Source organism: Aythya marila (assembly GCF_965140915.1).
Source record: "Aythya marila genome assembly, chromosome: 3".
In the NCBI taxonomy this organism is placed as follows: Eukaryota; Metazoa; Chordata; class Aves; order Anseriformes; family Anatidae; genus Aythya; species Aythya marila.
In genome coordinates, this window is record NC_139044.1 from 31,209,491 (window position 1) to 31,235,766 (window position 26,276).

At 38.9% G+C, this 26,276-nt stretch overlaps 1 protein-coding gene across 11 annotated transcripts in view; it reads right to left on the reverse strand.

Moving 5' to 3' along the window:
- The window catches only part of LOC309876915 (uncharacterized protein), a 36,179-nt gene that overhangs the window by 5,999 nt on the left and 3,904 nt on the right, over nucleotides 1-26,276 (reverse strand). The window contains exons 2-5 of one of the 11 annotated variants that reach the window (XM_082757789.1): nucleotides 17,918-18,016; nucleotides 12,952-13,012; nucleotides 9,650-9,722; nucleotides 4,721-6,182 (exon numbers count right to left, since the gene is read on the reverse strand). In XM_082757789.1, the coding sequence (XP_082613915.1) occupies nucleotides 6,139-6,182; nucleotides 9,650-9,722; nucleotides 12,952-13,012; nucleotides 17,918-18,016 (277 nt within the window). In that variant the 3' untranslated portion in view covers nucleotides 4,721-6,138. The other 10 variants (XM_082757792.1, XM_082757791.1, XM_082757793.1 and 7 more) reach the window with 10 other exon arrangements.

Consider the following 26,276-nt stretch of genomic DNA (forward strand, 5'->3'; position numbering starts at 1 on the left):
GGTGCACTAGCCTATATTGATTCTGATTATACAATTCTTTATGGCCAAGAGATATAGTCGGGGACACTTTGACTCACTTTTTCAGAAGGATTAGCCTTTGTGGATGTGGTTTCAGCTAATTGGAAAAATAAAGCTTAAAGCCTACTTGTCAGTCACAAACTTTGCTTTTCAACAGAAAGATGGGATAGGTATGAACTTTTGAGTCTGCAACGACACCAGCAATAATTTATTGTAGGCAAGAGACCTGTATTGCTCCTCAAATGCTTTAGGAAAACAAACAACAACAACAAACAACAGTAAATGATCTGGTTTTGGTGAAATGACAGATCACAGGATATCAATGATCCTCTACAAATATTAGAGAATCACATGGATACACAGAATCAAAAATGGAAAAGCAAAATGAATTTATCTTTATGGGTTAAGTTCTTAGTAACTGTGAGTATGGCTGGTTGAATTGTGCTCTCAAACGTGAAATCTGCCTATGCTAGTTCTTAAGTTAGAAGGATTTTAATTTATTTTGCAACATTCTCAACAACAGTAAATCTCTCCTTGTGTAAAAACAGGCCACCAGCATATGTGGGAAGGCAGAGTTTCTCACGTGCATGGTTTCAAACTGGCATTTTGGAGGCTTGTGTCCTAGTCCCAGGTGTATTCCTGCTTTGCTGTATAACCATGGAGAAGGCATTTCCTTGTCTTTTACCACAGCTGCCCCTTCCGAAAAAATATGGATAATAATGTCAGCCTGCTTTGGGAAGAACTTTGAAATCTATGGGTGGTGAGCACTGTGTAAAAACAGGGTTTTACTGGTAATTTATTTATTTATTGTTCAGTTGTGTGGATACTGGTCCACTTTATCTACTGCTGCACCACAGCAGTGATAATAATAAACATTACACTCTTGGCAGCTAAAGAACTTCTCTTGCGTTCAGTGCCCAACCTCTCGTTCCAAGTCCCCCATCTCCTGCAGCTGACAGGTGGAAGATCCATTGCAGATTCCTGCCGTAACTCCAGGGCTGGAACCTGCCTGTGTGAGTCCTGGCCAACCAAATCCCCCACCCCCTCTGGCCTGGGTGCCTCCTTTCCCCTTCCTGATGTTCATTACATGACTTGAGCATGTCAGGAGAAGACGCACTCCCCTGCAGTGCCACTTGGTAAGTGCCAAACCCCAGGGCACCACTTGCACCCTACCAGCTGAGGTAAGGACATCTTCCTCCTACTTCCTCACATTCTCCATTGAAGGTTGACATGGCTTGGAAAAAAATACAGTAGCAAAGCATCAATGCATTTTCATCTCATTATCATGACATTCAATAAGGCTGTGCATGACTTCAAACCACTGACAGCAAATTGAATGAATGTTGGTTTGCACAGATATCCAAGCAAGCAGTCAGTGTATCAGACATGGCTCTCTATCCCATAAGAAAATATTTTCAAAGAAGGAGCACTCTTCAGTCATATACATTTCACTACCATAGCTGAATTAAAGAGGATGGTTTGTGTATCTGGCTAAAATTCTGTGTGTGTGATTCAGACAGGGGAAGAGGGATGCAGCAATCCCAAAGATGACCACCTCATTAACTTTTGAGAAACCTAGAAATTTTAGGATGGATCTTATCTGTTTTAGGAGAGAAAAAAATACTAAATTATTCACAGGATAAAGCCCTGAAATTCCCATGAAAAGTAATACTTTGAGGGCTCAAAACCTATGTAAGATTTGGTGGCAGTTTCATTAGGCTTTTCCCAAAGTTTGGTCTACCTTTTCAAATACTAGCATTCATATGCTACAGTTCACTCACTACCAATGGGAGATTAATTAAAGTTCTCATCTAAAAATTAAACCTTCCATCACGTCATTATAAATTCCTGAGCCTCCTCCTTTCCCTTTTCTTGTAACCTGTTTTGTTTTTTCCTCTACATCACCACTGCCATCAGAACTGCCAGTTTACTAACCTAGTATTTACATTTTTTTTTGATCCATAATACATCATCACAACAGAGTTATTCTTGGTGGTAGGTCTGTGCTGCCCTCCTCCCTATTTATTTTTTTTTCATCAAAACAATTCTTTACCATAGCAACTTTTCTTGGCCACTGACCCATTACAATAACTTGCAAGCAGCAAACACTTGACAACACTGATCAGACCACACTGCCCTGTGCCAAATTGAAAGGCAACTCCTCCCTGGAACAATAAATGCAGTTCCGAAGTTACAGGATGAAGCTGTTGCAGGTCTCTCAGAAAGCTCGTATTCTTTGGAAAGTTATTGAACACTAAGAAGCCATCTGTGCCAAAACTTTCGGAACTTCAGAAGTAACTCGAGGGAGCAACTCCTCCCTAAGCCTTTTAATTTATGATAGGAAGGGAAGAGCTATAAAAACTAACAAACTTTTTATAATACTGGTAAAGGGAAAAAAAGTGTTCAACTCAAATAAGTATCAGCCACAGAACAAAAGGTGCCAAAAGTCATGCTGAAACAACTTCTTCTAACAATACTCAAGTGACTGCCAGTTTGACATTAGATTTTTGAGAATATGTGAAACTATGAACCAATCTTTTTAATTAAGTTTGTTATTTTACCTATCTAATCATAACTTTCTATTACAGTTTTTTAAAGTATTAGAATCCTATGTTTTCCTTCAAAAACTTCCTCCACAATTTAAAGCTCACTGTCCTCCAACATTCTAGTGAAGGAAATAACTTTCAATGTTCACACTCACATGTTTTCATAGAGATAAGCCTTCTCAAAGTTAAACCACACCAAAGGGGCATTGCTTGTTACTGGATGACTTGAAAATGGTAGAAAAAGTATTTATCGATTATATTTATCCTGTCACACTAAGAAATTGCACTGAAATTCCCAATGAGCCATTTCACACTTCCAAATCAGCACATACAAAATAAATTTCAAACAGTTTTATAATAGAAAGTTAATATTTTCTAATTCATTTCAGTCATGAACGCCTTCATTATTTTCTGATCAACATCAATTTAAAGAAAAAGGTTTCCTCTGTGGTTGGTAGAGTCAGGTGAAGCTACAAAATATCCAAGAATGTAATATTTTAGTGTAGCCAACAATCCACAGAGGTTATTAAAAGTGAGAGATTTTGAATCAGGAGTAACTACAATATAAGTATGATAAACAATATCACCATGTAAATATTAAAGCATCCCATAAATGCTGTGGCCATAAAGTTTTTCTATTGGTATATTCCCAATGATGCCATTAATTGTTTAATTTTTTTGAAAATCACCACGTTGTTGTAATTCTTTCAGGGTTCAGTTCCTAGCCTTCTTGCCAGAGATTTGTATTCAGAGATGTTGAAGGACGCAGCAGTGGCATATAAAGAGTCACACAGGTCGTGTTTTTTGAAGACACCTGTTACTGCTTATATCCATACCTGGGATATTTGCCCTCCCCCAAACCACGTGAAGCGTTGGGATATTCATCTCTGCATGTGAATGTCTAAATGAGCCTTTCCGTCTCTGCCCTTTCCTGTCATTTACCAGCTACCTTTCATGAGCCCTTTCCCAATGCTTTCAAAGAGAGCTCCCTAATATTGGCTATCCACCTAGTCCAGACAAATCTGGTTTCATCTTTACTCCCTTTGCTGAGATCCCCACCAAAATGTGTGAAAAAGTGTATCTGTGGGGCTCGTCCTCAATTTCTCCAGGTCCTACCTGTCTACTTCATTTTCCCAACAGGGAACATTACCATGAACATGACCTTTATTGGTTAGATTTTTGCTTCTGTGTAGGCTATGAATCCACCTCTGCTGCTCTGCTTGCATTACTACTGCCTATCCACTCCTCTTTGGAAACCTACATCCTCTCCTACTGATGAAATGGAAAAGATTTCTCCTCCCTTCCAATTTTATTGATTTATTAATGTGATAAATAACTCGTAATTAGTGAACTATATATTCAGGATTGGGATCAGTAGTAAAAGAGATAAAGCAATACTATATAGGTACAAAATGCTAATAAAGACCTGCAAGCTTCCAAACACCCTTCTTCGACTAATGCCAAGATGTCCCATTCCCCATTACACACACAATCTGGGGGTTGGGTTACAAGCACCCCTCTCCTGGGAACCCCAGTTCTCTCCCTTGCAGTGCAATAATGGGTTGCTGCCTACAACCCACTATCGCACATACCAATGGGAAAGCACCCAGGAGGGCAAAAACATCCCTGAGAGAGAGTCCCTGCTTGTTGCACCCCATGCCGTCAGCCCCCAGCTGGGTGCAGGCTGCCCAAAGCCTAGATGCCAGGCTGCACTGCCTGGCCTGGACGGAGGTCACAGTGTCAACGGGATGAATCTCACCCCATCAAATCAGGTAGTTTCAGCCACTGTTTCTACTCAATGGTCTCTCCCTTCATTACAGATTTTCATCCTGTTTGATCCAGATAATGATCACCTTCCTTTTAATGTGACCAGGTTAGGGCAGATAGTTGGGGCAGATACCCTACAAGCCATGGATACTCCATATGCATACACACTGTTTATTGTCACTACCATACTTTACAGGTGCTTTTATTCAGGCCGTTTTCCAAAGGTGGGCCATATGAGCACCTCCACACCTTCCAAGCCAGTTTATATTATTATTGTTATTATTATTATTATTATTATTGTTGTTGTTGTTGTTGTTGCTACTTTCTCTACCAAAACCTTCACACAATCATGTATCTTATTTTGACTATTCTTTTACTGAGCATTTGTAATGCCTGAATTATTACACTAGATTCCTGCTTAGGCTATCAGGCTACAGATTCCTTTGCAGCCTAGTGAAGTTAGCTTGTCTGTTTTTTCCTCAATTCACAGGCTTCTATTTTATATCCTTCTCTCTGTAAATGTGAGAGCTGCAGGTACAATGGCAACAGCCAATTTGGATTGCTGCAGAAAGAGAAAGAGACTTCTATCTGTAACCCCACAACTCTGTGTAGAGACCCAAATCCGTCAAATCAGAAACCTGCTGAAAGAATTCAGTGCTTGTCAACATTTCTGTGAACTGTTCCAAAATATGAATGTTAGCTGATTCATTTCAAATTGTTTTATACAGTCCAAGGTTGTTTGGAGCTGTTTTTCTCAGAAAGGCAATGGAATACTTCGAAAGGAATATTGCCGGAAGACTGATATATTTTTTCATAGGCCAAGAAATAAAATAAATAAATAAATAATAATTTAAAAGGAGGAAAAAAAAAATCCACCACCACCAACAACACAAACTCCAGTAATCCAGAGGCCAGAGGGAGCTTGCTTTGGTTTTGGTCAACCTTATTTTGTATGCACTTCCTATCCTTTTCTTAGTTTGTCTTTATTACTTGTTTCAGGCATCTAGTGATACAAAGCTATTTGGACCTCATGTCATAGAACTGGTTGCATTTTATCAACATCCTTCAGTCAATCCAGAATTTAATCTCTCTTCAGTCATGCCTCTGACTGCAACCTCACAGAGCAATACCTCTCAGGAAAATAAAATACTTATGCTTTTGAAATAAATAAATAAATAATGCTGTATTTTATTTTTTCTTTTCTGACATTTTTGTCTGGGGAAAAAAGAAAATCCTTTTACATCCTAATCAAGCCAGAATTTTATAAACAAATAAGATATACATTTCAAAAATCAAAACTTGCTTGGTAAGCAGCAATTGATCCCTATCTTTAACAATGGAACATGCTCTGAACCTACTATTCATAGGTAAATACAATTACCAGAAGATTATTTATGCATCTGTATTAAAAGACCTAAAGTTAGTTTCATTCAGAAAGTATAAAAGTAAATAGCTATATAATTTTCACAGAGACTACTTTGCAGCACCTCCTGCCTTACATATTTGTACATTTCTGTATCTTGCTGATTCACCATCTCATTTGATGTTTCAGAAGAAAACGTATCTTCTGTCCAGTATCTTATTTCCCCTACATGATGTCCTGAGTTGCACTTGAAGCTTTGCTTAAGAATGTTTCTAAAGAAGTTACTTCATTTGGTTTGGCACTTTCTCTTCACAATTTTTCCAGTTGTCTTCATGCTTTCACTAATACCTTTAAAATATGGCTAAAGAGGATTCCATCGTGCATTGTAGATGGGAAAGAGAGATCATATCGTATCAGATGAACATTCCTGTTGCTGGAGAGAAACTAGGAATAACCTTGACTTCTTCTAGAATTTGGCTTCGTCAGACCTAAAAAAATCAAAATTCATTATCTGTCCCCTTGTAAAACACACGTGGAAGATGGTGCTATTGGATTAACTATGCTTTTTACTCCAGCCTATTTTGTGCTGTCTCTTCCTCAGCATCTACTAGAGCTCCGCAGTTTAAATTTAACCCACTGCCAGTGTTCCCTTGTTGCGTTGTATGACATCTCCTGCATCGAAAGAACAACTTATTTCCCCTTATTATTTTCCTATTCACAATTATATATTCCTTTATTTAGGAACTACTGTTTCTGCAGTTGCCATTGAGGTGATCTACAATGAGGATAACACACAGTAGGAGAGCGAGAGTTCATAGACTTTCATTGTAATGAGTCTTGTTGCACACAGAGAAGGCCCTTGCACTGTCAGCTTCTAGCTGCTGAATAAATGCTGGTAAATCTCAACTTTCTGAGAGTCAGCTTTGTTTAGTTTAATATGATCACTAGAGGTCAAAGAAAGGGTGAAAGAATAACAAGATGCAAAGATGGTCCCATTGCATGAACCCAAAATTGAAGAGAAGTCCTTGCTTCAGAGTTCTAGGCTCTTTTCTTGCAGCTCAGCTCCTGAGCCCTTTCTCCATTCTCCGCAGTTTTGGCCCATAGAAGAGACATTCAAACTTTATCTTTCTCAGTAGCAGATCCTTGTTGAGTCTATTGAGTTTTATCAATGCCCACCATCACCTCACACATTTTCACAGGAAACCCACTCTTTTCTGTGCTTACACTCCCTGTTGTCGTGCTTAAACATGGCAATTACACTTAGACTCAGAAAAGCTGCTAAGATAAACAGACATCTCCCAGATGTGGAATCTGATCTTGTACCCAATTTCCTGGTCCCTTTGAATGGGAAGATTTTATTCACCATCTATTCTGCAAGGTGCTCTCTGTTCGAACTGGTACAAACATTCAGATGGCAAAAAAAGCTGACAGTGATCTTTCAAATTCCAATCATAAAACAAACTCTATTCACTTGATAGATTGAAATGAGATGCTTTACACAGTAAATATTATTATAAGTGTGTTTGTGGACTCTGTTTATGGTCTTCTTATTTCAGTGCAAAGAAAAACAACTGAGAACAATAATTGAATAGAGTGCTGCAAACCACCACAGATTAATATAAAATGATAAGAAATAAACAATTCAGCTTCTGTAATAGTAAATGCATCTCTTTATCCTATTAAAATTCTTTGAAAGAATTAATACAATGGTAGATAAAAGCAAACTGACAGATACAATTTGTTCTTTCCCAAGAATTTGTAAAACCAAATCTCCTAGAAGAGGCTCTTAAGAATATTTTGAAAACATAGATGCCTGAGGGTGCATCCACATCAGAGTTTTAATTCAAATCACCCCCACTTTCTCGGCTTTGGGTTCTGTTGTGGAGCCACTTCAAAATGCACGAACAGATTTCCTTCCAGACAGAACTAAACCAGAAGGTGCAGGCCTGTCGCACTTCAATTGCTACTGGGTATTTAACTTCCAGAGTGTATCAGAAGAGATTTGAGTACAAAAGCCTGCAAATGCATGAAGCATGTCTATGAGGCACTCAGTATCATTTTGGTCTACAGACTCACTTCCCCTGAGCTGTACTGTTGGCTCGCACAGACCTAGCCTGGGCCCACTTTTACCAGGTGAAAGTTACTACACAAATGCAGCTCTAACAAACTAGGATGTCCCTTCAGGGCAGTAAAAATTAATCTCATGTGACTAATCTCCCTTTCGGGTGGTAAAATCAAATCCCACAAAGTGACTTAATGTACAGGGAGAAGTAAAAGGTGTTGGGGAAGTTGTTGTAAGGAAGCTGGTCATCGGAGAAGACCGAAGCAACTCAGCACACCAGCCAAGTGAAAATCTTAACACCTGTTAATGGGCAGTGGGGCAGGATGGTGGGGCTGGGCAAATCTGGAGAGGTCCTGGTAGATGAGGGTCAAGACAAGATGGGTCAGTGGAGCTTTCTTCAGGTATCTGTGAAAAAGGGATTAGTACTGCTTTCATTTGGCAAACTCTCACCCCCTTCCTTGGCAGCAGAGCGGAGGAGGAGGAGGCAGGAATTTGCTGTTTATGCAGCATGCACTCCTCTTACAAACAACCCTTGTGCCCTGACAAAATGATACTGAGTTTGGCAATGCTGCTGGCTCTGCTACTGCTGGCTACCGCCTGCTCTGCCTGCACAGCAAGTTGGCCCTGTCCATCTTGAGCGATACCACCCAAAGAACAAGGGGCTTCACTGGTGCACGAGCTCACAGGCTGCCTCACCAGCTTCACTGAGACAGGCTCCAATGGTTCCTGCTACAATCAGCCTATGCATGAAGCCATATCCTCAGCAGTCTGTATTCCTAATAGTTTGACCAGGTTAATTTCACGTACCACAACTGACCTGAGATAGTTTCTGCAGTCAGCTCATTCCTAGCAGCTAGTCTACATGATAAAAGCTGAGAAAAATGGATATTAAGTCACCAAAGTCACTGAGGTGCCCTTGAGGCTAGGCTTTTATTGCTGCCCTTGTACTGAGACCCTTCATATGTTGTTCAATTGTTATCCCTGCATTTCTTTTGCATTTAAATCTTTACTTTTGAAGTATGTTTCTCTTCAGCCATTCTCAGGAAAACAACACATTCTAAGACTTCGGCCTTCTCTTAAATATTTCCCAGATACTTTGCTGCTCTATGCATGACCCCTACCCAGCAATACATCCTGGCCAGCAAGCTAAAAATGGAATTCCAGGTACTGTTTGCATTGGCGCTTTTCCGCAGCTCTCTCCTTCCTCTCTGATACAGCTTCTCTGTGAGCAGCATCAAGTTACAATGTCCTTTTTCTGCTGCCATATTGTATTGCAGTCATATGAATTTGCCATCTACACTTAGGCCCTTTTCAATATCCCCTCAGAGGCTAGTATTAATAATAAGCACCATCCTTTCCAGTATTAATTCCCCCTGACAGACTTCATCAACAAGACTACATGTATAATGGTTCTTTGGATCCAAGCCTCATGACTCTGTGCTTATTCATAGAAAATATTTTACATAATCTCACTGCTTAGAGAGAGAAGCAACAGCTGAAACAGTTCTGTAAAAAAACAAGTGAATTAACTTGCTTTGATGTGAACAGCCAAGAAACTGGTCTGAATAGCCCACATAAGCATTTTTTGGTTATTTCCTCCACTTTGAGGTTCTGTAGCATCAATTACTTTTTGTTTATTGATCATCTGGATAAGCAAGGCTTAATTCCAGCAGTAGTGACTTCAGCATGGTTGCTTCAGTGTAAACCAAAAGCAGAATTTGCAGCCAGTGTGCTGTTAGGTCACCACATGCCCTTTCTCTCAAATTCTCTCTATTTTCAATGTCTCCTCTTACTGCCTTTTTACTGAAGAAGCACAGCCAATTGCAAGACACCATGCTTGCATCTGAAAAAAGCAAAGCTGGCTGGTCTCTAAGACTTCTCGTTTTAACTTACCTAGAACATTGCTGTAAACAGGAACTATATATTTGTTAGCAGGGATCCCAATAATTTCAATCACCACTGGAATCTTTGGATGCATACATGAATGGTATAAGCACGGAAAAAGAAAAATGTTATTCTGAATAAGATGCCTAGTGTTTACAAAAGCAGTGTTTGACACTTCAGCTAAGATAATCCTTTACAGGAAGTAAAATCTGGAGCTCTGAAGACATTAAATATGTATACCAATCAATCTTAATAAATAAATAAATAAATCACTAAATAAATCACTGTTATCACTATCACAAAATAGGGTGGAATTTGTTTTCATTCTCCAGCATGTTAAATCATAACTAGGCACGTATGATTTAATATAGCACTGTGATTTCCTGATTTGTTTTTAATTGCCAGTATACATAGGCTGCATTTTCAGCATGAGTTATTTCTATTTCAGATAAAAGAAAGAAAATGGGAACAATAGGAAAGTCTTCATGAGAATATACTCTTCCGTAACATATCATATTGACTTTGTGTTGCAAAATGGCAACTGTCTTTGGGAGAGCCAGTTCCAAGTAATGTCAAGATGCTCAGAAAATGAAAGTAACTGCCTAGGGTCCCAGATCAGGAAAGGAATTGAACATGGGTCTAAGTTTAACAGAACTAAAATACAGGCTTTGTTTAAGCACATATTTAAAAGTCTTTCTAAATCCGGAGTTATTTTTATATACACATGCATTTATAAATATCCACATACATATTTAACCACTGTTCATTGTAACAGATTCATGAGAAATAAAACCACATATGCCTAATGTGGTTCCCCCTGAATATTTATAAATCAGTTTTGAAGGTTTTTGTATTTGCCCCATGGCTGAAGGTAGCTTGTTAGGAGGGGATTTGGCATTTGCTCATTCTCAGCTCTTCATCTATATTAAAAGATTCACATTCTACTGTAACATTTTCATTTACACCCCCTTCAGGCCAATAAAAAGCATAATCATTTTCCTCCCCAGTAACTGCAAAGCCATCAGCTTTAATTTCAGCACACTTTTCTCTTCCTGAACCTTTCTGTCTGGTAACAGCTGGTCAATATATTTCTTCATTACACCCCTTCTTTTGAAAGCAGCAATGCCATGCTCCCAGCAGTATACCTTCTTGACAACGCCTTTGTCCTAACTGTTTCATCCCTTGTAATTTCATGCATATCCTACTGATGGATGCAGAATGTCTAGGAGGCGTTTATTGTAGATTCTATTTCCTCTACAGTGCTCATCCAGTTCCTGTGCAAAATAAATCACATCTATAATAAATCATAATGCCCAGAAATACTTCACTTAAACTTAACAGGATGGTAGACTCAGATACAGGGTTTGTATTTACAAATAAGGTTCTATTTCATTTTCTCCAGTACCTGTCCAAATGTGTGTACAAAAGCCTTCTGGTTATCCATTTGATCCTGGGAGATAAGCAGCAGTTCTAATGTGCTTTATGGAACACATTTGAAATTGCTTCAAAACAATTGTGGACTGTTATCAAACAATTTCTTCAGATAATCCAGAAACAACCATTTAACTCTGATATTTATTTATTTATTTTTAATATTCTGAGCAGTCAAAAAAACTATGTACTGCTTTGAACACCTGGGACAAGCACCAGCTACAGCTAACTATATGATTGATTAATCATCTCTGCAAAACCCAAATGTAATCTCTGTCTCAGTTATGCAGCCTGTGAAGACGTGAAGGATTTGAGTCCAATTCATTTTCTGTCATTTACCACTCAGAGCAATTTTTAATGTTACAAAACTGCATTCTCAGAAAGCAGCATATTTTCCAAGGCTGCTCTTTCAAAACTCTGCTTAAAACAATTCTGCACACTAACTGATGACACTCTCAGTGACTTCTCTTCCATGCATTAGTAGTATTTGAGTTGGTCCAGTTCCAAACACAACTCCTCTGGCATGCCTAGTTCAAGAAACACCAGGCTGCTGGGGGTTCTTAAGTAACAGAAGCACATTGAATGGACCTGATAACATTTTACAGAACTTGCTGAATATTGCCATCTTTGTTAGTGATTTAGACCTGTCTTCTTCCTCATGACAAGTTAGTGATAATGCTTAAATAAGGGCAAATGAGAAATAAAATTTCCATGCAAGTGGTAAAAAACTGACCCATAGCCTAATCTGATTAATCAAATGCTCTTATTTTTAAAATCTCTGGCAGAGAAGGGCAGAGAAGGAATCCTTTCCTTTCCTTTCCTTTCCTTTCCTTTCCTTTCCTTTCCTTTCCTTTCCTTTCCTTTCCTTTCCTTTCCTTTCCTTTCCTTTCCTTTCCTTTCCTTCCCTTCCCTTCCCTTCCCTTCCCTTCCCTTCCCTTCCCTTCCCTTCCCTTCCCTTCCCTTCCCTTCCCTTCCCTTCCCTTCCCTTCCCTTCCCTTCCCTTCCCTTCCCTTCCCTTCCCTTCCCTTCCCTTCCCTTCCCTTCCCTTCCCTTTTCTTTTTTAACATTAAGAAAAAGGTAACAAAATCATAGTGGCAAAAATTATATTGAAAGTGCATCAGAAATTTTAGGTTCAGTTCAGCAAAGCTCTTCAGGACATGCTTAATTTTAAGCATGTTAGTAAATGATTGCTAGCTTTTCTAAATCAGAGTCATAATTAAGATGTTCTTAAGCACCTCTTTCATTTAGTTAAGAAAAATGTTTTTAAGGCCAAATCAAATGAAGACTGTACCTAAAATATCAATAGAAATTCAGAAACAGAGTAAGTGGGTGGCAAAAAAAGGGAACATAAAGCTTACACCATTTTTAAAAGACATGTTACTACAAAACTATATTTTAAATATTACAATTAAAAAAAAAAAAAAAAAAAAAAAAAAAAAAACCTTTTCCTACCTAACCTAACCCTCAGGTTAGCCATCATTAGTGCAATTGACTGATTATCTAAATCCACCCTCCTTAGGAAGAATCTTTAGGCAGAAGATCTGAAGGAGGAGAGCATGAGTAGCTCTCCATTTCAGGGGAGGCTCTCCACAAACACAGAGCAGCACAGAACGAAGCACAGAAACATTTATATCAGAGGATGACAAATGCAAAATGTTTGTGAAGAGAAGAAAGCTGCTACAATGACAGACAAAAGACCTAGGAACTCTTAAAAGACCCTGAAAGATAGGACAAAAAGCAGCACATTGACTCAATAAAACATGGGGATCCAGATGAAGGATTTAGTTCAGGCAGGAAGCCAAGGTAGTCGTTGCAACACCATTGGGAGTGAACTGTCAAGATTTCAGGCTGAAGGTCCTCTGAGGCTTTTCTAGGCATACCAAGAGTGTCATGTTTTCTTCCTCTTCTGTGCCAGTGACAAGTTGCAATTCTTCCTCTTTGCTGTATATAAAGAAAACATGGAGGAACAGCATAAAAATCTTACTTGCAGTTGTTTTTTTTTCCTATATTCAGGGAAGGAGAGATGATGGCTGAAGTCTGTCAGGTCCTGAAGGTACCCAGGTTTTCTACAAACTCCATCCAGCCCCAATTGCTAGGAGCTTGGCTACCTGTACTCAAGGTCAGCTATCATATGGTGCAGTGGTGTCACTTTGTGGTAGGCCGTGGGGAAAGAATTGTGAAGCCTCTGGGATGACCTTCACTCCTCGCCTTGAGAAGCATTCAATCTTGGCCCTTGTTCTTGGTTGTTGCCCAAGAGGTGTCTGTGTTTTTTGCACGTTTGTGCCTAATAGTGCATCTCACTGGTCATGATCTTGCCTTATTGCCTTGACTTCCTTCAGCAGGCAGGCAGCTCCCAATCTGCCTGCTCTTAGGGAGCAGCCCGCTGTTGCTGTTCCCTGAAAGGGCATGGAGAAGAAAACAGTCCTGCAGAACATCTGTGGCCAGAAACTCTGAAGCACTTAGATGTCAAAACCAGAGGTACTACAATACCTAAGAGTTAGTTTACTGTTTCCACAGTGGAACCTATCCTGATACAACTCACAGAGAAAGGCAGTTCAAATACTTTTTTAAAAAAGGCAACACGGCAACCTGAGAGATGTGCAGCTTGCCAAAACAGCAGTGTGGGTGACACAGGATGGGACGGGATGGAATCCCATCCCTTTTGGGGAGACAAGTGCTGTCAGGGCTGCAGGGAGGCAACTTAGGTCTGAAAGTCCTTTTCGCAAACAAGGCTAATAAAAGCCCTCTCGTACAGTTCCTTCTACTTGCTCTTAAGACAAACCTCCAGGTGCAGCAGTTAGTTGAATGAGAATGATCTGACTGAGAGCTCATCTTTGCATAAGCGAAGAATTTCTTAACCTCTTAACCTGAATGCCTCCAAACGAAGCTCAAAGCATTTCTGTCATTGGAGAAAGACGTGCCAAAACGGAAGGCTAGAACTTCTTGAAGTCTAGAGGAGAAAGCAGCTCAGGAAAACATGAACTTCTAAGTTTTGGTCTCTCTGTGTGTTTTATTCATTTTGTCCAAAGCATAAGTGAACGTGTATTTTCGTTTATTGGTGGGGCATTAGTTGTGTGGTAGACAAAAACATTGACACAATACCTGCTTGGATAATAGCCCACTCGCAGATTTAAAACCTGCTCTTAACTACCCTCATCTGCCACCTCTTTGATCCTTGCAAATATTTACCTTATACCTTTAAGCCAAAACCTCCTTTTAGCCAACTAAACTATCAGCTGTATAAACTTTTGAAAAATAGCTCCTAAGTTGTGTTTTCTTTCTTTTTTTTTTTTTTTTTTTTTTAAAAAAAAAAAAAAAAGGAAAAAAAATCTCATTTGTTTGGTAAGATTTGCACTGATTCTCAGTTTATGGATCTGTTCCCTTTTGGAAATATAGGATACACCTGCTTGCTCAGCTGTAAAGGGCTACTTTGTGATGATTCATTTATATATATATGACTATTCCACATATGAACTGTCTTGGACACCTAATTTACCTTGAAGGTAAATTTCTGGACTACTATCTCTGACTTCTTTTGGCCTTTCTCTTTGTGTTTCAAAATACAGTATTATAACAGGATAGTTTTCTTCCCATTTTCTTGTTCAAGTACAATTCTGACTTCTGTTCACTGATAAATCTCGTATTTGCCAATTCTTGATCAAAATCATGGAGTATTTGTACAAATCTTTACATTTACTTCAGATGATCCTGAAATAAGTTTAAAGTAACACAGCTAGCAGTTTCTCCTGGCCCCACAAGTGTGGCACTGTTCCTCTGCAAAGCTTTTGCTCTGTATCGTTCCCATTAATTTTAGTATTTTTATTTTATTGTGTCGGTATCATTCTTCTTTTTCAGCTCTGCCAAGAATGGTTCAAGCCTCCCAATTAATTTTAAATGTGTCTTTTAATTTCAAGATAAATGCAGATAAACTGCAACAGGCAGGTGTGGAGCTCCTCCTTTATGTAGCACTTTCAAAGCTCTTAGGCACTTTCTTAGGCAGTACCTGACTGAGTTGCCTAGGTGCTTTCCACAATAATTAATGTTTGTGAAATAGTTGGTTTTGGCTGATAAAACCTTTGTTTTCAAAGAACAGAAAAAAAAAAAAAAAAAATCACTGAAGTATGTAAAATGGGGCATTTAAGTCAGCAAACTGGCTCTAAATAAGAGGTGATGCAATTTTTTCTCCTAGAGGTAAAATAATGGGGATCACTGCATTCTCGGCATAAGTACTCATGGCCATTGAACTGCCTTTGGTCCAGGTCTCAAGGTGCCTCAAGAGTTGGTGTATCACACAAAATAAAAATAAAAAGTCACTGAAGTAGTTGAGAGGGTGATTAGAAGGCTTCAATGCTTTACTGTAGACTTAAAGAGGGGAACTAAGATATATCGGGAAACCTGAGGAAAACTAGCACAAGGAATGGTTACTTCTGGTGCTGTTCACAAGGATTTCGCTCTTTGGTGCTTTGGTGAACTGCATGAAATGCTGTCAGGGTGCCAGGCTTTGTTGTAGGCTGTGCCCAGGACCCAGTCAAGGAATAAAATGAAATAGAGAAAAATAAAGTATTTGCATTGGCAGATGACACCTAACACTGGCTTTTCAAATAGCAAATAAACTGCAAGTTAGATGACACCTAACACTGGCTTTTCAAATAGCAAATAAACTGCAAGTTAGTTCATTTCCCAGGTTTTAGAAGTAAAGAAGCAAAGGAGACTTTTATTGAGTTTCAGCGACTTATAGCCAACAGCACCCTAAAACTTCAGCCTCATCTACAACAGAATTGCAGCTATCAATTGACACTTTGAATTTACATGTGCTGTCAATTTTGTCTATGTCTGGGATTAGACTCAACACCCCCACAAGCAGCACTGAACTCTCATTCACACAAAGCCATACGCAGCTTACTATTAATACTCGAGCAAGCCACATTTTACCCCTATTTATCACAGCATGGTTCACCCAGGAATTGCAGGTTTCAATAAAAATGGGTAATTTTACCAGTGTACAACACAAACTTGAGGTGCCCTTCACCAGTCTCAAAATATCTTGTTTTCCTGGATCGCGTCCATAGCCTGTATGTCAATGGTAGCTGTAGCCTAGCTGAAGTGACTCAGACTCAAGGCACAAAGGGGGGATTTTCATATTCATGCTGAACCTAAGATTACTTCATTTTCATATAAACTTGTAGCATTCTGGGTGTTGTTAGCGGCCAGCTCCAATCGCCTTCACAGCACTGTGCTCTCTGAGGAACCCCTGAGGATATAAACTTTAAACCCAGGGCCTAACCCATGTGTCAGGAGACTCCGCTACGAAAAGCGACTGGAAACAACCCAACGTAGCTGGTGGAAAAATCCCGAACTTGGCAGAGGCCTGGGCCCGTGGCTCCCAGCCTCCCAACCCAGCAAAACAAACCGCTGATAACATTGAGCCGGGCTGAGCGAGCCGCAGCTCGGCGCGGGGCCGTGCCTCTCCCAAGGTCAGCTATTTGAGGTACAATAAACAGGAAAACATGGCGGCGGCGCCCGCCTCCGCCCCGCCAGCCCCGCGCAGTTGCCAGGGGGACGCCGCCCGCGCGCCGCCGGCCGCCGCGTGCTCCGGCCGGTGGCCGTTGGCGACGGGGGCGCGCGCGGGCGCCACCTGGCGGCGCCGCCATTTTCTGGCTGGCCCCAGCCGCCGCCGAGCCCTCAGCGGCGGGGGTTGAAACCAGGAGAAGCTCCCAGATCGCAGGCTGGAAGCGATGCTCAAACTGATTAAGCCCTCCCAGCGCCGGCCAGTGGTCCGAGCACGGTTCAGTGGGCTGAATCCTGCTGGGCCTCGCTGCCTTCAGGGTGCCCTCCGTCCTGGATCTCTACAGGACTCTAGTTTGGCCTGTGCCTTCATCTCAAGCCACAGTCTCCTCATTGGAAAGAATTTCCACAAGCATAGCAGTTGGTGGGCTTTGAAGAAAATGGAAATTCAACAGTCCAGTTAGATAATTTGATGGCGTGTCTTTTATTGCAGGAGATCTGCTGTACTAAAAATCAAGGGTTTATAACCCTCCTACCATATACACTGGGCCTTACTCCCTTGCAGGGTACGCTTAGGAATCTCATTAAAGCCCATTGTGCACCATGAATTACATAGACTTGCCTGGCCTGTGACCTCAAATGGCAATGGCTTTCTGAATATCTCCAATTATTTGTCTTTCTGACTGGGAAAGCCACTCTGGTATTTTTTTGAATGTACGTGGAACGATATTTGAATGTATGCTCAGATCCAAATATGAGCAATTCTTTGTAGTAAAAACAATACTGCATTTCCAGGCAAACAGGCTAAACAAAGTATTTAAATATAATTGTTTCAAAGAAACTTGCTTTATTTTCTGAATAGATCTTTCAGAGAATAACAATAACAACCTATTAATTTTAGCATCAACATAGCAAGAATGTATTTTAAAACAACTATTTTTTTCTCCCAGGAAATAGCCTGCTTACCTGCTCTTTTAAATACTATTTTTATAGCTCCTGGTGGCCTGGATTCAGGATAGAGTTAATATTTTTCTCCATGACGCAGTAGACAGAACATGCTGAAACTTTATGAACCCAGAAGCATATTCTCTATGATAAACAAAAACAAACTAAAAAAAAATCTCTAAGGACTTCACAACTCATATGGCTTTTACCATCTGGCACACAGTCCTGAAACACTGTAAATCTTCACAAGTGGTATCCCCTTTACAGACCTTAATACATAAAACCTCATATGCTGGAGACTCATAGAAAGGCCACCCCTTTAAGTTGCAAACATCGTGTTATAGCAGTATGAATACAAAACTTTTATGGTATTTTAGGTGGTAAAAAATCCCTTACCTCCAAAACATAAGAGCATGGACGCTGTCAGGAAACTTTTTCTGATGATGTCTTTCTTTAAAAAGGTCACCCATCACACTCAACACAGAGAGCTGGGTGCTAAGCAAAGGGAAAACAGAAGAGGGGGTTGGATGTTGAGTGCTTTAAAGATAAATCCAGGGTTATCTCTGGAAAAAAATAAAACAACTCACATCAAAACATTTAGTAATACAAGATATCGAGGTTACATTTGATGAATACCAACCCTAATGACAAATATACTCTGTGTAAATGTGAGCTCCATGACTTTTGGCAAGGATATTAGCAAGCAGCACAAGTCCTGGCACAGATTATTAACATGCCCCTAAGTTTCTGCAGGCACAAATACACCTGTTAAATTACTCCCCCAAGCTTCCCCTCAACAAATATTTAAAGTTGTAGGTGTTGACTGCTTCATCAAAAAGTCTGTGTCATAGGCTGCACCTGGCCTACCCGGAATGAAGGGACTGAAGCCCTGAGGGAGCTCTGAGCAGGCTCCTGAAGCGGTGTGTCTCTATGTTAGCATTGAAGAGGACACTGGAAAATAGAAGGCCCTTAAAAAGGCTGATTACCTTGAGTGAGGGCTGTCTGCATGGATCACTAGATTTTGATGCCAGAAGACATAATCAGGTCCAACTCTATGAGTAATACAAATGTGGTAGTGGATCTAGCTCATTTACTCTTCAATCTCAGCAAATTTTTATTCTGCTAAAATGAGGCTAATGAAGATCTGGGGGTGCTGATTGATGTTTATCTGAACGTGAGCTGGCAGTGTGCCCAGGTGGCCAAGAAGGCCAACAGCATCCTGGCTTGTATCAGGAATGGAGCAGCCAGCAGGAGCAGGGAGGTGATCGTCCCCCTCTACTCTGCTATGGTGAGGCCACACCTCGAGTACTGTGTTCAGCTTTGGGCCCCTCAGTACGAGAAGGACATCAAGGCCTTCTGGAATGTGTCCAGAGGAGGGCTACAAAGCTGAAGAAGGGCCTGGAAAACAAGTCCTGTGGGAGCGGCTGAAGGAGCTAGGGCCGTTTATTCTGGAGAAGAGGAGGCTTGAGAGACCTTATTGCTTCCTACAACTACCTGAAAGGAAGGTGTGCAGAGCAGGGGATCGGCCTCTTCTCACAGAGATAGAGTGATAGAGGGAATGGCCTCAAGTTGCACGTGCAGGTTCAAGTTGGAAACGAGGAGACATTTCTTCTCAGAAAGAGCAGTCAGGCATTGGAATGGGTTGCCCAGGGAGGTGGTGGTGTCACCGTCCCTGGGGGTGTTCAAGGAAAGGTTGGATGTGGTGCTTGGGGTCATGCTTTAGTGGGTGACATTGGTGGTAGTGTGATGGTTGGACCAGATGATCGTGAAGGTCTTTTCCAACCATTATGATTCTATGAAGATATGGGATGTCTGCATCTTTTCCAGTCATTATTTTTGCTTTCTCTGTGGAGCAGTCGCAATTTCTTACCTGAACTAAGGAAACAGAAGAGCTGTAGACAAACACAGATTATTTCATACTTTATACTATGCATAGTGACAAGACTACCCAAATGTTTAAATCACACAGCAACTCTTTCTGATGGTGTTGGAAGGAACATCCTGTTAGACTGTTGCTGCTCCTGCTGTGTCTAGCTTCTCCTAGACAATGGTGGTTGAGGATCTCCATGCAAAGAATCAGCCTGATGCTTGTACGCGTCCAGAGGACTACATGCATTAAAGGGTATGTTTCAGGGTGGGGCATGACAGAAGTAAAAATGAATCCAGCCTGGAAAACTGGTGTTTCTTCTGTATCAACGTATCCACTTAAAATTTAAAATTAATTCTATTTTTGCTTTAAGGTAATTAGATAACTGAACCTATCCTTAGTATAAATCTGAAAAGTGAATAGAATTCCCACCATAATAATACTCGCAGCAACTTTCACTTCCATTCATGACCATTTTATGTCACCAAAGGCTGTACCAAGAGACGTAAAAGGAAACTTCTTCACATGCCTGCCAGTGACTTTTATCCCAGTGTGTATTCTCCATTGTTCACAACATTCAAGTACAGAACCTTTGCCAGAATTGTAGTATTGTTGTAATAATTTTATAAAGGGATAAGGAGATTTTTAAATTAAAAAGCACTAAAAATTTTCTGGTCCCACATTTAATACTAAAGCAATAAAAGCAGAGTTTCAGTTATGGTAACTTATACTTGTAAATTACTATTATTGATTTATCATAATATATTCCTCTTACTTTGTCACCCGTAAACTCTGTCATAGGCTAAGACTTCACTGCACTAAGTCTGCACTAAGTAATAAATAAATAAATAAATAAATAAATAAATAAATAAATAAATAAATAATAGAGAGAAGGAGAAAGGGAAGGGAAGGGAAGGGAAAGGGAAAGGGAAAGGGAAAGGGAAAGGGAAAGGGAAAGGGAAAGGGAAAGGGAAAGGGAAAGGGAAAGGGAAAGGGAAAGGGAAAGGGAAAGGGAAAGGGAAAGGGAAAGACAGATAGCCTTTTTGCCAAAACCTTTAAATTTAAGGGTATATACAGCAAGTATCTTGTAGTACTGTGGTTACGTATAGGGAACTACAAAGGAACTGTAAAACCAGTTTGATCAATATGATGGACTGGCAGCAGTCTGGAGTGTAACTGTTCTCAAAAGATTTGCAGGAAATTTTACACATGGAAATTTTAAGGAAGTGGTTACAGGAGGCTAACATGGTAACTTTGCGTAGGTTCACAGGGAAGGCCTTCAAAACTCAACACAATGTAAGAAGCAGGCTCAAAAAGGCATATTCCAAAATGTTAATGGGTGTGTGATAGATATTAACATGACAGGAAATGAAGGGAAGATCTTAAAACTGATCTGAAGAGATGAGTGGGACTAACAAGTGGGAGGAAGTCTGAGTGGGAAGAGCGGGACCCTGCGCTGCAGGCGATGAAGAACAGGGAGCCCATGTGTTAGTGTACAGGAAGGGATAAATCTGTCGAAGACAAGAATGAGAAAACCATCTTTGCAGTGGAGTTTTGAATGGATCTGATTTCATCAGTCAAGCTTAGAGGCAAGAAAAAAAAAAAAAAAAAAAAAAAAGGCTTTGAGATATAACAGGTAAAGACAAGATAGAGGATAAAGAGAACCAGCATATTACAGAGACACTATGAAGCAAAAAATTGCCAGATTTAGGCACAGCACTACTGCACAGCTCTGGAGATGCTTGAATGGTATTACAGGTCTGTGTCACACTGAAGAAAATGGTGTTGTTTGTTGTCTGGGATAAACATGCTGGATAAGAATGGAGAATTATGTCTGAGCCTGAATACGAGGAGGTTTATAAGAGGCTTTATTGGGAACATCATAAGTAGAATCTCTTTTTCTATTCAGTGTTCTGATACAAATAGTATATAGATATATCAATGTAAGTCTTGACAGTAATATCTACTGATGATATAATGTGCAGCAGCACGGTAAGATGGGAAAAATAAGGAAAACAGTACAGGAAGTAAGAGGTAAATATGACTCTGGAACTTATGTTCAACAGATGTAAAAGAAACTACAGTTCAAATAAATCTATATATTCTTTGACATTAAACATTAATAGGCAAGAACAGTGAATAAAAGCCCAAGTCAGAGTTGGCTAAGAAATTTGTCATTATCAGCACTTTTTATTAAAGTGAGAAACCAAAGACCGGCTGGCTATTCATATAATCTTTTTAGGCATCTTGCTGAAGTTTCAGTTTCATGATGAATTTAAGCTGACCTAAAACAACCTGTTGCTGAGAGGCATGGACCAGCTTTCATCACATTCTGCTGCTTCTTTTCAATTACCACATTAACCTTTGGGGGAAAAAAATACTAGTTTTCAGTTACTAGTTTTCAGCAACATCAGTGGGACAACCTGATCTCCCTATGGCTACACAAGTCAGTAGAGCTCATGCAAGGGAGATGGCAGGAATGGGAAGTTTTGGTTGGGAAGGAGATGGGAAAGGCAGGACTGCTCCTTTCCATGACAGCAGTTTGAGATCAGCTTAAGCCAGGCATGAAACAGTGCTAATAGAGTCAAACGTGGAATCAAATGTAGATGTTCTGAGTGCTTAGGAAGTCTCTAAGTCTCCCACACATATCTCTCCACTCTTTAACAGTTTTACAGTGAAAGAAAAATAATTTTCTACATAGCACTGCAATGATACAAAGCCTTCCAGAAATGACATTTTTTTTCATTAAACACAGAAAGTCACAGATTTCCCTCTCTATATTTTTTTTTTGTTCAAGTCAGTCCTTACATCCCCAAGAATGTGTACATATTTTACAAGAATTACATAGTTCAGATTGTTGGTTATTCAACACTTCTAGCAACTTTTGCTTTTCCTGAATTTCTCTGCCCTTAATGTATTTGAAGATTTGCGAAAATATAGGATTACTCTAAACAATTTATTTTGCTTTCTGTTTTTCAAAGTATCATATAAAATACATTGAGTTGTTTGTATGTTGTGTTTTCCAATCTTCTTTTTTGTTTCCTTGTTGTTTTTTTTTCCTCATAAATACATGTAACTTTTGAGCTTGAGCCTAATACAGTGATCATGCAAAAATATACATTATGTAATGAATGAAAGCTTGGCAGGATATTGTGGAAACAGTCCACAAATACTCCATCAGCAAGTTAAAAAAAAAAAAAAAGCATATCAGTACATATTTTCTGTGCATATTTGGCTATTGAAATTTAGTAGCATTCTTGTTTGCTGATTTTAAAAAATGCAGGCTTGAGATCATAGAAATAGACTTTCAGAACATTGATTTTAGATATCAGATATTAAAAGCTGCTTGCATGCTCATCTAATCAAGTAACATGAATATTTGTGATTTATCATGCTCACTCAAGTAAGTGAATCAGCTCATAGTTTAAATATCTAATAATGGTATTTGTCCAAATTATTTGTTACCCATAAGTGAATTTAAAAGTGTGTTAAATACATCCCCATTGTGGATCTTTTAGAAGGACTCTATTGTCTGTTCCAGATAACTCTCAAGCAGAAAACCCAGTTATGTTTGTTATTGTGAATTAAATGTTTATGTCCAGTAAAGTGACTACTGAGGTTATTTAGGTTAGATCCATATATGCCAGTGTTAAAAAGGATTGTCCTTTTTAAACCTATTTTATCAGGTTTTATTTGTTCTCTTATCTTAATTCTTTTTCCTTCTATTTTTTTTTTTTTTTTTACTCATTTATTGCTACATCTCTTTTTTATAACTATTGGAACCTGAAGTAGTTGTCCATAGTTTGCATTTTGTACCAGTATGTCATATTTTACATCAACATTGTATTTTGTTTGTATTTAATACCAACATATCTCAACCCTACAAAGGTTTCAAGAGAATCATGACATCATAAAAAAGGCTCTCTAAAGAAGTAGGAACTCAAAAGCAAAAAAAAAAAAAAAAAAAAAGAGAGAGAGAAAAGCTAACAAGAGTTTCTATTGCAGTGATTGTCTTTAAAATTGTGCAACAGATCCACAGATCCATTTGTAATGAAGGAATATGTTAAACAGATCTGTTCTAATGCTGTAAGTGTACACAATATCTTTCCAGTTTAAAGAATACAACAAAAGTTAAAAAAAATAATAATAAAAAAATGTCCAGGAATCAAATGAATAGCATGATTAACTCTTATTTAAGTATGCAATTATGAAGAGAGATACAATAAAATTGAAGTGCCAAAACAATCCAAACAAAACCAAAATCCTGTGCAGATTCAAAAACAGTGAAAAATAATTATATAAAAAAAATAAAAAATCTTACTTGTCATGAGCTTAAACCCAGCCTAACTGCAGCTCTTGCTTCACCTTTACTGTTGTAACTCTGTTCATGGATCTGGCATTACCAAAGAGAATGTTGGAGATCTGTTCATAGCTTCTGCCCTGTTTTATTTGGGTGTCTAACATCCTTCAGAATATCGTGTATCCATCTCCGGAGGCACATATTAATTCCTAAAGGCTTCTTGTTCAGGAAAGTTAACTTTAAGCATGTGTTTAACCACTTTCATGAATCCAAACCTAGAAAACCAATTTTGTTAGCGTATAGTGTGTTTTTTTTTTTAGACAAAGCAGTGTTTATCATGTTAGAAAAACCACCCTGATCCTTTATCCTTTTTAATAACTGAAATTCTGATCCAGCATTGTACAATCCTACATAAACAGCGAAGATTTCTTAGTGAAGAAATAATAACAGTCCTTCTGAAAGCTGTGAGAAAGGATCAGCCCCACAGTATGTTCACTGAAGCTACATTAATTCTGCTCTGACATTCCCCAAAGATGATGAGACATCTTTACCTACTAGTTTTTTATAACTTTTCATGTTGCTGAGGTTGAAGTAGTTTTTCCACTATAAACCTTCTTGTGCATAGTTACATCCAACCATCTAACCAGTACCAAAAAAAAAAAAAAAAAAAAAAAAAAAAAAAAAAGCACTATTAAAAGCACTATTAGACTAGGCTAATCTATCTGTCCAATAAAATCAGCTTCATTACCTGTAAGTTGTGATATATGATAGCATATAGAATAACTGTTCCATGTGGAAGTCTTTTAAGCTTTTTCTAGGTTGCTTAAGCAGAATAGAAGTTCAGCTAAATGTAAAGTAATGTGATAGCATTATCTCATTGGTGTGAGATTCTGATCATTTTATTGGTCTTGATCCTTTAACATTTAAGGAAAACCAAATTCTTTCAACAATACATAAGGAATATACTTCTCTTTTTAAGGCAATTCTCATCAATCAAACCTTGTAAAAAGCAGCAGATCATCATACCCTGTCCTCAGTATCTGTTGTTAAACCTGCCACTTTTCTACTTGCTCAAAAGTGAAAATCTTTCTAGAGGCCTACATTTTACAGAGTTGACACGCTGAAAGTTCACTGACCACACTGTCATCTTCCTAATAGCTTTGTTTGCTAGTTAGTTGTTTCTGGGTGCATTTGTTCAAAAGGATTTTGAAGCTGCTGATGTATTTAGTTCTTTTGAAATGCTGAAAACAGTTCTTATTATGTTTAGCTTTTAGCTTACCTTTGTTAACAGTTCTAATTGTTTAATATACCCATGCTCTTTTAAGGTGGAAAGCAGTAAAATCCTCTTCTCTCAAGTTACCTGAAGATTATCCTTCAGTCAGCTGACATTATTTTTCAATTACTGTTTCAATAGCTTTTTCAGTAAAACGAAGGCTGATAAAAATTACAGCTTTGACGTTAAAGTACTCAGATGGAATTTAAGCATTCAGGGCTTTGCCAAGGATTCCCCACCTGGCCTTTGACAGGACATTCAGTCTTCTTTCACCCAAGTTTACCCTCTGTAAAATGAAGAAAACAGCCCATCTCTTCTTGCCCACCTCTTGACATTACTGAGACGTTAAGCAAGGAGTTCTAATTATACAATAAAGACCATAATTTGTTAACATATTTTACAGGTCCATGATTTTAACAATGAGAGTAGTCCCACTGAGGCTACTCTTTGTATGATCTGTCTTTTAGAAGGCATTAAGACTGTTCACAAAATATGCTTATTACCGTGGCATTTTTGTGATTAGGATGTTAGTAAATTACTTTTTTTTTTTTTTTAACTGCTATTTTTAAGAAAGTCATAGAGCTAGTTCCTAGCTTAGCCAGCCTGCTAATGACAAAGAACAAAACTATTTCCCTTTGTACCATGACGTTCTCTATGCAGGCTGAAGGTTAGGTCTAGCATACCTTTTTATGACACTGAGAGTGATACGTGTTTATCTCTAAAAATCAGGTTCACTTTTCCTCAGCTGCCAGTTAGACTTAATTCTGTTGCTACAGTATTTGGTAGTTTGTGGCGGTTAAAAACGGTTTAGAAGGGATATTGCTGCCCTTGGCTGAGTTTTGCATTTTAGCTGTACAGCTATTTAAAGCCTCTGTATTTTCCATGTCATACGAATTCTCATGTGTCATCTTTCAGAATAGTGGACAACAGCCTTCATTATAAGTATAAAGAGTCCTTCCAATATCTTATATTTGTCTTTTATATACTTGCTTAATATTTACATAAATGTATATAAAAGAGAATAATATATGCATGTTGAACCAATGAAATGACTATAAAAGCATCACAAAAAAATGAAAGTCAGAATGACAAAATATTCTTTGAATATTCACACCAGCAGGAAAATCTAGAATAGATCCAAATTAATGAAATGATTTGACATGAAATGAATTCCAAATCACAGACACCTTTTCAGAGAAACCTCTAACAGTAGTAGAAATTCTTAGCAACACAAAATCATTCTTTATAATAACAACATAAATAGTTGTAGCAACAGAGGGAATTCTAAGTTGAGTACTTTGGTGACTTATGTTAT